This window comes from Felis catus, chromosome C2 (genome assembly GCF_018350175.1).
Source record: "Felis catus isolate Fca126 chromosome C2, F.catus_Fca126_mat1.0, whole genome shotgun sequence".
Taxonomy (NCBI): Eukaryota; Metazoa; Chordata; class Mammalia; order Carnivora; family Felidae; genus Felis; species Felis catus.
In genome coordinates, this window is record NC_058376.1 from 81,707,375 (window position 1) to 81,720,169 (window position 12,795).

The 12,795-nt window shown below is 37.8% G+C and overlaps 1 protein-coding gene across 5 annotated transcripts in view; it reads right to left on the reverse strand.

The window, feature by feature from the left end:
* SENP2 (SUMO specific peptidase 2) overlaps positions 1–12,795 on the reverse strand; it is a 31,617-nt gene that overhangs the window by 14,845 nt on the left and 3,977 nt on the right. For 4 of the 5 annotated variants that reach the window (XM_045037175.1, XM_003991836.6, XM_019840022.3 and 1 more), the window contains exons 3-9: positions 9,470–9,603; positions 8,795–8,861; positions 6,680–6,770; positions 3,980–4,148; positions 2,138–2,241; positions 735–829; positions 258–309 (exon numbers count right to left, since the gene is read on the reverse strand). In XM_045037175.1, the coding sequence (XP_044893110.1) occupies positions 258–309; positions 735–829; positions 2,138–2,241; positions 3,980–4,148; positions 6,680–6,770; positions 8,795–8,861; positions 9,470–9,603 (712 nt within the window). The remainder of the gene's footprint in view (positions 1–257; positions 310–734; positions 830–2,137; positions 2,242–3,979; positions 4,149–6,679; positions 6,771–8,794; positions 8,862–9,469; positions 9,604–12,795) is intronic. The other variant, XM_023260326.2, reaches the window with a different exon arrangement.

Consider the following 12,795-nt stretch of genomic DNA (forward strand, 5'->3'; position numbering starts at 1 on the left):
AAAGATGCCTACCACAACCACACTCCTATCCAAGTGGTACCTGCCTGCATCTCCCAACCCCTAAAGCCCAGAAGAGAAGAGCACCCTCTGAGCTAGGGTGGGCATTAGACACAACAGCTACCCGTGTACCCATATATGCTAACCAGCTACCAGAGCTGAGTAGAGTTCATAAGTCTTTAGACATAGTTATTCACAAAAATAGCTTACAAAGAAAATAATCCATCAAAAGAAAACTTAGAATGAACTGAACCATGTACCTCTTCTCACTTCTCACTGAGCATAGAGGTCCCCTTGTTTCAACAACTCTATCTGCGAAGATGACAAAGAAAAGATTAATGTTTCCTTTATTAACCAACCATATAGCTAGAATTTCAACTTACGCAGTTTCCAAAGTATCAAGACATTCACTTATCATTTAGTGCCGTTAGTGAACAGCCAGTGGAGAAATATGAAGAAATTAACAAAATAAATATTAAGAAACTAACTCTAGGCTCACAAAATACTTGCTGTGTAGAAGCTAAGAATAACAATCAAGAGGTATTTTATGAATCTACTTCATCTTGAAATCGCTTTTTTACTAAAGTACTTGTACTGAATAAAACCAAGTCAATGCCCTGGGTCAACAATGTTTTAAAGTTTGGTACACCATCTTTCACTAGCACATCATTTCTCAATTTCGTATGCACATGAACTAAGGTCAATACATGGAGATAGGGCTAAATCTGGGAACTCACATTGTTTTGGAACAAACTGAGTTGTTTTGACTCCGTGACTTTGCTCTTCCCCCCAGCCTTTGGTCTTTAATGTGTCCATGTGACTTCTTTGAGAGCTTAGAAACATAAAAAGTGAAGAAGGTCAAATACAAAAGGAAAGTCCACCATAAATATTCATGATCTCCGACTGACAAGCTTCTCGAAATAGGAGTTATTGATTACCCTGTAACTTCAAAATTATGAGAGGATGCAACATAGTAACATCTGGGACTTGGATACAAGGAGTGTAATCCTGATTCTAATACCTCAGCCAAGTTACCTAACCTCCAGTTTCTCTGTAAAATTGGACGTTCTCAATCCCCAGCACCACCCTGACTAAAAAAATCTCAGTGTGATAAAACTCAGGTTAAAAGATGAAAAATTTTAAATGATATAATGAAATGGACCCTGAAACCATAAAATAAAAGCAGGACTGTAAACGGCAAAATAGTTTGAGGATTTTGCCAACATGATAAAAGCAAAAGCTCAGGAAGCATACTGCTGCTTCCAACAGTGGCTAATCAAAACGGAGAAAATATTAACATTCTGCCTAAGAGAATAAAAAAAAAAGCTCACAGCAAAAGTTAAAATTCCTAGACAAATAATCTTCTGCTATTTGTACATTCAACAAGCTAGACAGTCCTGTGACTTTTTCACCTTCAACTTGCCGTTACATAATTTCCAGGATCTTCCCCACCCCCACCGTGTATTCTCACACCACTTGTTAGAATTATCACCTGTGCCTCAATCCTGAGCTCATATATTTTTTGTCCCTTTTTTACAGGCTAATATAAGGCCAGACATCAGCTCCTTCTGCCACTGTCATCTATTTGCCCAAAGCACTAGAATATTTAATTAACAAACAAGAAGCCTTATAAGGAAAACTTTCTATGACCTGGGGTGACTTGAATCTTGTCTCTGAAGTGGAGGACTTCCAATTGTGCAAAAATGCATTCACTAACATGCCACTGGGACTGTGTGTATATCTGACAGAGAAGCTGGGGTGGGAGGGAGAACTGGGCTGAAAAGGGGAAGGAGGGAGAAAGGGACAGAGAAAGACAAGAGATTGTGGGAAATGTGTGTGCTGGAGTGTTCGAAAAACCTCTCTGCTCAGTAAGAACCTGACTTCAACCTGTAATTCTACTTTTCTATATCAGAGTTTCAAGAGTTCATGTGAACAAAAGAGTCTAAAGCTGACAGAAAATTCTGTTTTGCAAAACCGCTGCCGTGTGTCTCATTACTAGATACAACGTTCAGGCATATAACAAGGCTAATTCTCTCAAAGCTAACCTCTTTTTTCAACAAAGCCCTTCTCACCAATCTCCTCTCCAAAAATAAGGAAAAAGATGTCTGGCAAAGCATTTATTTTGTTAGCTCATTTCTACCTGTGATAAGTTGAAGTTACAGAAGGAACAGAGTTTCCATGACCACCTTCTTTAAGTCGCTCCAATAACCTTCGGTATTTCTCCCTTTCCTCTTTCTGAACACCCTAAGTAAAAGAAAGCATGTTAGTTAAGTACTGTAACATTAAACCTATCATTAAATCCTAAACAGAAACTAAGAGGTCAAATGCCACCCACAAACATGTTTTTTTTGTCAGCATTTTAAAAATCTCTTTGAGTTCCCAACTTTATAAATCTGAAAAGAAAAATCCAAACATCTGGCCTGTTTCAAAAAACTGAATCAACAATGTGGAGCTGTGTAGGGCTATTCTCCTTAGATGGGCCATTCACTCCAGCCCACCTCACTCATTTGTGTTACCTGCTTGACTCAGATGGCATCTAGGTTTTTGACAGCAGTTTTTTGTCAACCACAAAAAACTCAACGGAAATAATCCACCTGCATATTTAGAACATTCAGCTTCCACAGTGAATATGGTCTCACTAAGTCACCAATGACTTCCATGGCCAGACCCAGCAGACACTTCTTCAGCCCTCATGTTACTCGACCACTCTCTCTGGCATCTCACCCTGCTGACCTCACCTTGCCTTCCTAGACTATACACTCCTGATTTCTTCTTATCTTCTTAGTCTCCACTGCCAATTATTTCTCCTTCTGCCTGCCCTCAAATACAGGCAGTCTGCCTGTCATCTCTTCTCACACTACATTCTCTCCCTGAGTCATCTCTCCCTTGATTTATTGAACACCGATACACAGAAGATACAGAAATGTGTCTCTAACCCTGCCTTCTTCTTATAACTCCCATCACCTATATCCAAGAGTCTACAGACAGGTCTTGCGGTTTCACAGGCACTTTAAACAATGTCCCAAAACTGAAGTCATCAACTTACCCCCTACACACACTGGGTATCTTGGTCAGTGACCAAGACTGAAATCTGAGACTCAGGCTCTTCTCTCTAGCTTTGTATTACACTTAACCAATGAAAATGTCCTTGCTAATATTACCTTCTAATATTTCTAGAATATATCCTGTGTGCACCTCCTACATATTTGCTCAGTCTCATCTCTGACTTCTCACCTAAGAGGTACTGAAGCCTACTTCCATCCCTTCCTCCCTCTGCTTGCCTCTGTTGATTCACCTAGTCAGGCACAAGCTCTGAGAGGATGGGGGCTACATTTTATTCAATTTTTGAATTGAACTGAATTGAATTTGAATTGAATTGCTGACAACTAGCACAACACCTGGGCCTCAAATAAGTAATTCTTAGACAAATTGAACTAAGTGGCTCGGAAAACCATCCAGCAAATTGCACTAGGTGATGGTCCTGAGAAATGCCATGGATACAAGAATAATTCTAAATTTTCCTAGAATAAGCGAAGATTTCAAGAGGGAAGTAAAAAGAAGACTGTTGATGAAGACATCATGCTAAGTACCCTGAAAAGGGAAGGAAAAAGCAGACGTGTTCACCATTTACTTCTCTTACTTAGCCACAGTTATTACACCTCATGAAAGAAACAAGTTAAAATAATTCAAACAGTGCAAAGGAATACAATCTCCTCTCCTTCTAGCATGATTCCTTTTTCTGTCCCACAGTGAAAAAGAATCTGAAAACTGACTAACTTATATACATATAGAAGCCTCCAGAAGTATCAGTGGTTACTTGTTTAGCATCAGACATGGTGGTAGGGCCGCGCACTAAAAGGGAGACTGGGAAATTTACATCCTTTTCGTACCTTTTGAATTTTGTACTCCAGTACACACACTATTTATTCCCCTAAAAATTCATAAAATATTTTTTAAAAGAGATCAGGCTAAAACGGCTTACCTCCTCCACAGTACAGTGGGGACGCCTCAGACCCTTGCCACCCTCTTCAGAAATCATCTCTGTTACAACCTGTTCCTGAGGCTTCCAGGTTAAAGAACTTTCTGAAGGGCCTTTGCTGTGGCGACGGCCACCGGGTCTTCTACTATACCCTTCTGAGTTCAAAGTAAAACTGCGAGACAGAAAAAAAGAAAAGAAAAAATTATCGCCAAACTGTTTAAATTGCCATTATTTAATCTCCCAAACCATCCTGTGATTAAGCTGTCTGTCCTAGGTTGAGCCTGCTCCTGGCAAACCAGAAAACTACCACTCACAACAGTTAAATCTGTCTCTAAAGTGGAGGGCACCCCAGCATTCCGCCCTGGAATGTCTGTTTGCAGCCAACAGGGCTGCCACACGGAAGCCTCTGCCTTCTTCCTCATGCTCACATGTCCAACCACAACTCTGGATTTAGCTGTGTTACTACACATACCCTCCTCAGACACTACACTCTCGCTTTAGTCACCTGCACCAGTGGCATTACTGATTCGTGTGACTCCCTGTTTACTGTGTCTATCCCACACTAAACTTCAAATTCCATGAAAACAGAGATGACATCCTTTTACCACTGTACCCTAGTACAGGACCTAAGCCAAAAGGCACTCAGTAAATATCCACTGAATGCTGAATTAATGAATGCTAAAGAAATGGAAGCCATGAAGCCCCCACCCAGTCCTTGTTGCTGCTGACAGAGCCTGCTTCTCCTGATGTCATCAGTAATGCGTCAAACTGGTATCATACCCCTCTTGATGAGATATTTTAAAGAAGATAAACCACTGATGTAGTATTTTTACAAAATGAAAAAAACCAAACAAACAAAAACACACTGCATGATCTTGAACAAATAATAAGTAAACATCAGACAAAATTAAAGAACGTTCTACAAAAGAAATGTCTTCTACTCTGTAAAAATATCCATGTCATCAAGGACAAAGAAAGGCTAAGGAATTGTTCCAGATTAAAGGAGATCAAAAAGCCATGAAAATTAAATGTAATACATGATCCTGCACTGAATCCTTGACCAGAAAAAAAAATAATCTCTATAATGGAAAGATTTTAATGAGATTATAGAATAGTATTGTACCAGTGTTACATTTTCTGGTTTTGTTAATCTGTGATTATGTAAGTGAATGTGCTCACTCTTAAGAAATAAACACGCTCATGAGCTTATGATTAAAGGAGCATGAGCCTAAGACTTACTCTCAAAAGCTTCAGAAAAAAATATTAGGTATATATGACAGAGCATGATGAAGCAAATGAGGTAAATGGTAATAACTGGTGCAAGAGGGGGAGGGGCAGAGAGAGAGGGAGAGAATCTCAAGCAGGCTCTTCGATGTCAGCACAGAGCCTGACACAGGACTCAATCTCATAAACCATGAGATCATGACCTGAGCCGAAATCAAGAGTCAGATGCTCAACTGACTGAGCCACCCAGATGCCCCTGTAGAGTTTTAAAATACATAAAGACAAAATACATGAAGCAAAAACTGACATATCTAGATGGAAAAATAGACACATCCATAATTATAGTAGAAAACATCAACACTCCTCAGTCATCAATCCATAAAAAGGTAGGTACAAAATCAGTAAGACCCCGGTTGATGCTTATGGTAACTCTCTACAACAACAGTGTAGACTATATGCACATAATCGTAATTTTAGAGTGGAAACATATCAATCACAATTTGTACATATAATTTTGGAAGACATAGTGTGCCATACAATGTCTCCTAGGAATGTGTTTACTCTGCAAGGAAATTAAATGTTGTTCTACAATAAATGTTAGCGAATATAAAAAGAAGAAGAAGAAGAAGAAGAAGAAGAAGAAGAAGAAGAAGAAGAAGAAGAAAGAAAATCAGTAAGACTGTAAAACATTATCAGTCAACTTGACCTAACTGGCAATCTAGAACATTCCACCTAAAAATAACAGAATACATATTCTTTTCAAGTGCACATTGAACATCATCCAGGCAGACCATATTCAGGTCATAAAACAAATGTTAACAAATTTTAAAGAACTGGAATTATACTACAGTATATCTCTGACAGTAATGAAATTAAATGAGAAACAACAAAATGATATTTGTATTTTCTCTCTTAACCCTACAATCAGCTATTTATTCAACAAAGTGAGAACACAGAAAGGAGAAGAAAATTACTAATAAAAACATTTCATAAAACTTATGTGTTTAGTATACGGAAACTTATCATGGTTTCTGCACTTTCTATATGTATATTATGCTTCCAAAATAAAGTTTAGGGAAAAAATTAAGTTTAGGGGAGGTGGGGGGGGATGGGTGAAATAGGTGATGGGGATTAAAGAGTACACTTATGACAGGGAATTGAGCAATGTGTAGAAATGTTGACTCACTCTATGGTACAGCTAAAACTAACATTAACACTGTATGTTAACTATACTAGAATTAAAATAAAAAACTTAATAAAAAAATAAAGTTTAGAAGTAAGCAACAAATCTTTTTAAAAAGGTTTTCAACATCAGATGCTATAAGCATATGATGATATAGAAAGAGTAACACACACCTGAATTCAACTCTCTCAACAGCTGTATGATATCTGGCAAATTACTAAACTCGGAGTACTTCTTAACAAGATTACATAAAAGAATAAGTTTCCATTTACAGGAAGGCAGAATTTAACACTTACCCAAAGGAAGGCAGGACTCTGCGAGGCTGATCTCGGGTTACTGTCACTCTGATCTTTGGATAGTCACTTATTCCATTAGGAGATTTATTACCTATTTTAAAAATGCATTTGTAATTGTAAAAAAAAACAAAAAACAACAACCCAACCCAAAAACCTGTGAACAGTCTGCATTAGAAAATCTGTGAGCAGACTACATTGTAGAACTAAATACCCTATTCTTTCAAATTCTATTACTATATAGCACAGAGATCCAGTACAAATTGTAAAAGTTGAAGGAAAAGCAATAGTGCTTAGTTTGCCTTGGACCTCAGAGAGACCGTAAAAATTCACAGGCAAGCTCTTCAAGTTTCACTTGCATCCTGGGACCATCAAGAAGCATGGGGAACTCAGCATTACAAACTCCCTGTAATCTAATCAAATTGAGTGAGTTGTTCAAATCATTTCTTCTTCCCAAGAAAACAGAAGTTACTATTATTATTTTTAAACAGAAGTTATTTTTAAATGAAAACTTGCTATAGGCTACTACAGTTCACTGGAAGCTTCCAACACTTATGAGATGGTTACTATACCTCAAAAACAAGTAACCACACTTTCATCAGCCCCACTCACTGCTGGAGCTACTATAGAGGTGTAGAGTCTCTGAGGACTCCAAAATGTAAAGAGATTTAAAACTGAAAGTTTTTTCATTTAAGTCTGTAGCAGCAAAACTTACACTGACCTGAATTCATTTGTTTGCAAAATCTGATTTGAACCACTGTTCAATCCTAATGGATTGTTAACAATATTCAATAAACACAACATATCTAAAATATGAAAGATTCTAATTCCCAAGCCCATCTTCAAGGGTTTCAGATAAGAGACTGTACAAGAAAGGTGCCCCAGGAATACCTGTGTTTCTCTGACTAGGCTACACAAATACACAGAAACATAGTGTTGGTACCTCAGGCACAAGACAAATGTATCATCCCTTCCATATGTCCAACTTAATAATAAATAACTTTTTTAATAGTTTTTTTTTAATGTTTATTTTATTTTTGAGAGAGAGAGCATAAGCAGGGGAAGGTGGTGGGGGGTGGGGGGAGCAAGGGATCTGAAGCAGGCTCCAGGCTCTGTGTTGACAACAGAGAGCCCGATAAGGGGCTCAAACTCATGAACTGTGAGATTCTGACCTGAGCTGAAGTAGGATGCTTAATTAACCGACTGAGACACCCAGATGCCCCAAAGATAAATAACTTTTAATATTTATATATTCAAATGATACGAATAGATTATAAAATCTAATTTGTATTGCTTCTAAAATGAAAGACTGCAAAAAAAAAGTATCATTTTTGTTCCAGGTCTTTTGGAACTAGATTCTCAGACTCAGGAGTATGCATTTACTCCCCTTTGCTCTTCTCTTCTACCAGAGATACTTTACTAAAAAAGTTTGAGTAGCACTACTGTAAGGTTTTTGTCATTTCCTCAATTTCTTCTATTTTTGATCTCTGAACCCACAACTTTTCTAAAAGCTTTTTTCTCTTTCTCTCTAACTTCATATGCTGTGTGACAGAGATCACAGCCATTTTCAGGAGTCTGGATTCTTCCTATTCTTCCCCATGATAGAATTTTATACAGTATGTACAATAATTACAATTCAACTTTGGGCTCCAACAATAATATGGAGATTCGTAATCCATAAAAATATGAGAACTGGAAACTTAAAGTTGCTTCCCAATCAGATAATGTTCCTCAAAGGCAGGGTTTAATTATTTTGTTATTTGTTTTATATTTTGTCATGAAAAGTTTTAATTATTGTTTTGTTATTTTGTTATTCTTGATAACTTAACGCATGCCTAGCACGGAGTAAGCTCTCAGGAAATGTTTTTATTTGTTTTTTTTTATGAATGAACCTTGAACTAAGTCACATTAAAGACACTGATAATACAAATAGAAAACACAACCAGTAAATTCAATGTCAATTCTAAAAGAAAGCTATTTCATTTTTAGAATGGGAGAGAGAATATGTCTATGTTCTTATCCCAACCCAAATCAGTGTTTTCCTTTCATATTCTCAAAACTCAGAAAACAGAGGCAGAAGGAGGTAGAGGAAAGCAGAAAGATTTTTGACCACCTCACCCAGTTTCAGCATGTTGTTCCAGGATCCAGAACCTGTCAGTTCACAAGATGAAGAATTCGAAAATACCTTAAAATCAAATAGAACCACCTCTGTAGTATCTAAATTTTAGAATTTAAGTAAGTTCTTAATGTAAAAAATATCACTCTATTGGTGATTATTTTGCTAGCTCACAGAAGAGACATCATTAGTGAGACCAAAGGTTTAACTGGTGAAGACTCACAAAATTATGTACAAAATAACAATTCTAGGTTCTTTACATATAGTACTTAAATAAGAAAAGCAGATGTATTAGTAGCTGGGCTCTTTATAAATATTTTTTAACTGCATAATTTCTTAACTTTTAAATTCTTGGCCTTTATATCAACACTAATAAAGAATGGTTCTGGGGGAAAAAAAAAAAGAATGTTTTTGGAATCAATGTTTCTGGGAAAAAGTCATTCTACTCATTAATTCCTAAAAAGAGAATATTTCTTTTTTTTTTTAATACAATGTTATTTATTTAAGTAATCTCCGTATCTAACGTGGGGCTTGAACACACGACCCCAAGATCAAGAGTTGCATGCTCTCTGACTGAGCCAGCCAAATATCCCATAAAAAGAGAATATTTCTAAAATTTAACTTTAATGATGAAGTACAAAAATCAGTAGCCCCAGTGGAACCCTATCCCCACTGACCTCTCCTGAAGGGGCCACATTCCGTGTTCCATTACAAGCAGAAGTTACCATGGGCTTTGTGGTCAGCTGGAATGGGAATCCAAATAAGCTGGCAGCATTGTAGAGACTGGTTTTCACTTGGTGAATGAAATAATCTAGAAAATATAGTATAGATTACATACACATATAGAGTAATACACTTCTAGCAAAAAACTAAGAGTATGTCTTAGAAAGGCCTCTCTCAATCTTTATTAGAAGTCTTACTTTCAATCACTGAGATAAGACGGTAACTGTAAAAGTAATTTTTCTCCTATCTGAATAACTGAAAGTCCAGCATTCCAGCATTTGGAGGTTTTTTTGTTTTGTTTTTTGAGTTGCTTTTTGGGTTTTTTTTTTTTTTTTTTTTTTTTTTAAGTAAGCTCTAGGCCCAACATGGGACTTGAACTCACAATCCCAAGTTCAAGTTCAAGAGTCGCATGCTCTACTAACTGAGCCAGCCAGGTGCCCCGTAATTTTTGTTTTTCAATAAAATATCTCTTCTGGGATGCTATACAAACATGAAATTATCACTTCAGCAAATCACATACTAATTCATAAAAAAAAGTCCTAAAATGACAACTTTTTAAAAATGTTTATTTAGAGACAGAGAGAGAGCATGCACAAGTGGGAGGGGGCACAAAAGAGGGAGAGAGAATCCCAAGTAGGCTCTGCGCTGTCAGCAGAGCCCTACACAGGGGCTCAATCTCAAGAACCATGAGATCATGACCTGAGCCAAAACGAGAGTTAGACACTTAACAAACTGAGCCACCTAGGCACCCACTGAAATGACCACTTTTAAGCAATGAGTTCTTCAGAATATATAAAATAAATAAGCCAGAGAGATAGGGGCATAACTTAACCTGCAGCATATAGACACTAAACGTGGCAGAATCCGACAGGAAGCACTATAATTTACTCACTGGTTTGTTCTTACTTCCTGGGAAGGTAAGAATACACTCCTAAATAACTACTTACTAAGTGCCTATTATACATTGGCTACTTCCAAGGTGGAAATTAGTGAAGTATAAAAACATGTAGCTCTTAAACATCTCTGATGAAATAAGGCTATTCCTCTACTGGAGAAGACATGTTAGATCTGATGCCCCTCCCTGCCACCAAAAATAAAGATTACAAAATAAGTAAGTAAACAAATAAGGGGGAAGGGTAAATTTCAGTATTTGCCCCACTTCCTCTTTTTAGGACACTACCCCTTTCTCATTTCCTACACTGTTGATTGGTTGTCTACAATTTCCTTTCTATTTCCCAGTTAAGGTATTTTAAACCACTAGCTTGAGAGAGAAAGAGACCATCAATTTAGCCACACTCTGCTAAATTTTTTTAGAGAAAAAAAAGCCTGAAACTGAAATGGTGGCTCTTAAACAACAAGCACTCCAGAACATATAAAATATAAAACAGACATAGAAAGATAGGGGAATAACTTAAACAACAGGGAGATGGGGCACCTGGATGGCTCAGTCAGTTAAGCATTCGACTTCTGTTCAGGTCATGATCTCACGGGCTCCTGGGTTCGAGCCTCAAGCAGTGCTGAGCCTGCTTGAGATTCTCTCTCTCTCCTTTGCTCTCCGCCCCTGCCCCACTCGTGAGTGCACACATGCCCTCTCTGTCAAAATAAATAAATAAACTTAAAAAAAAAAATCCAGATTATCCCTCTAGTAATGTATCTTATATTCTGCTGTGGCTTTTTTTTTTTTAATGTTCATTGATATTTGAGAGAGAGAGAGCACACACGTGGGAGGGGCAGAGAGAGAAAGGAGGACAGAGGATCCAAAGAGGGCTCTGTATTGACAGCAGAGAGCCCAATGCAGGGCTCAAACTCACAAACCATGAGATCATGGCCTAAGCTGAAGTCGGATGCTTAACCGACTGAGCCACCCAGGTACCCCTCTGCTGTGTTTTCTTAAGTGAAAGAGTAAGAGTTTTAGAGATTTATGCTTAACCACTAGACTGTCATTTAGGCCCCAGAGGGCATAGTATACTCGTAATAACTAACATAGTTAAATAATGGATGCTAAAAAGCATTGTAATACTTATTTTCCTACAAATTTGTCAGAATCTGAGTATTCCTTTTTTTTTTTTAATGTTTATGCATTTTTTGAGAGAGAGAGAGAGAGAGAGAGAGAGAGAGCGAGCATGAGCTGGGGAGGTGTGGAGAGAGAGGGAGACACAGAATCCGAAGCAGGCGCCAGGCTCTGAGCTGTCAGCACAGAGCCTGACGTGGAGCTCAAACCCAGGAACCATGAGATCATGACCTGAGCTGAAGTCAGATGCTTCGACCTCGACTGAGCTACCCAGACACCCCAAAATCTGAGTATTCCTAGAGACTAGGCCAAAAAAATCTAAATGACTCAAAAAAGAAAGAGGAGGGGGGAGAAAGGAGGACAGGAGAGGAGAAGGAGGAGGAGGAGAGGAAGAAGGTAGATGGCCTATAAAATGGGGATAAGACCACCTTACTTTCTTCACACTAGACTAGGTTAGACCTCTTAAAACCCCTCTGATCTGTAAGATCATAAGTCTGAGATTCTAAGGTTCCCCTTTTCTTTTACCCTCCTTTCTTCCTCTCTCAAAAGCAACTAAGAGAGTTGTATTATCCAACACAGTTGCCAGTGGCCACATGTAGTTACCTAAGTTTATATTTAGTTAAAATTAAATTCAGTTCCTCAGGCACACTGGCCCCATTTCAAGTGTTCAACAGACATCATCACAGAGAGGTCTATTGGATGCAGTGCTGTAGACCTTTACAAACTCTGCCAATAAGTATTATATCCTCTACCCACTGCTTCCCCCTTGGTTCCCATCTATAATTTCAATTCAGAAATTATAATACATATTTCATGGAATCATGGAGGGAGAGATCTTTAACATGGAAGTCCATGAAATAGATGATTACCCTTATTATTTAAGGAACCTTCTATAATATCGTCAGTTCTTTTGTTTTTCTTGTTTTGTTGAAGTATAGTTGACACACAATGTTTTGTTGGTTTCAGGTGTAACCACTGCCAAAGTTTTTTATTTATATAAATAACTGTTACTTACTTATATTTTTGTTTAAAATTGACTCATGTTTTTTGCTAAATAAATGTATTTGAAAGGTAATTTTATACCACTACTCTAAATGTAAAGAAACATTCTTTGCCTTATAAAGAAATGAAAACATAAAAATGTTAAGTTCTAGGTGGGCCTATTAAAAGAAGGGAGAGTTGGGGCGCCTGGGTGGCGCAGTCGGTTAAGCGTCTGACTTCAGCCAGGTCACGATCTCGCGGTCTGTGAGTTCAAGCCCCGCGTCAGGC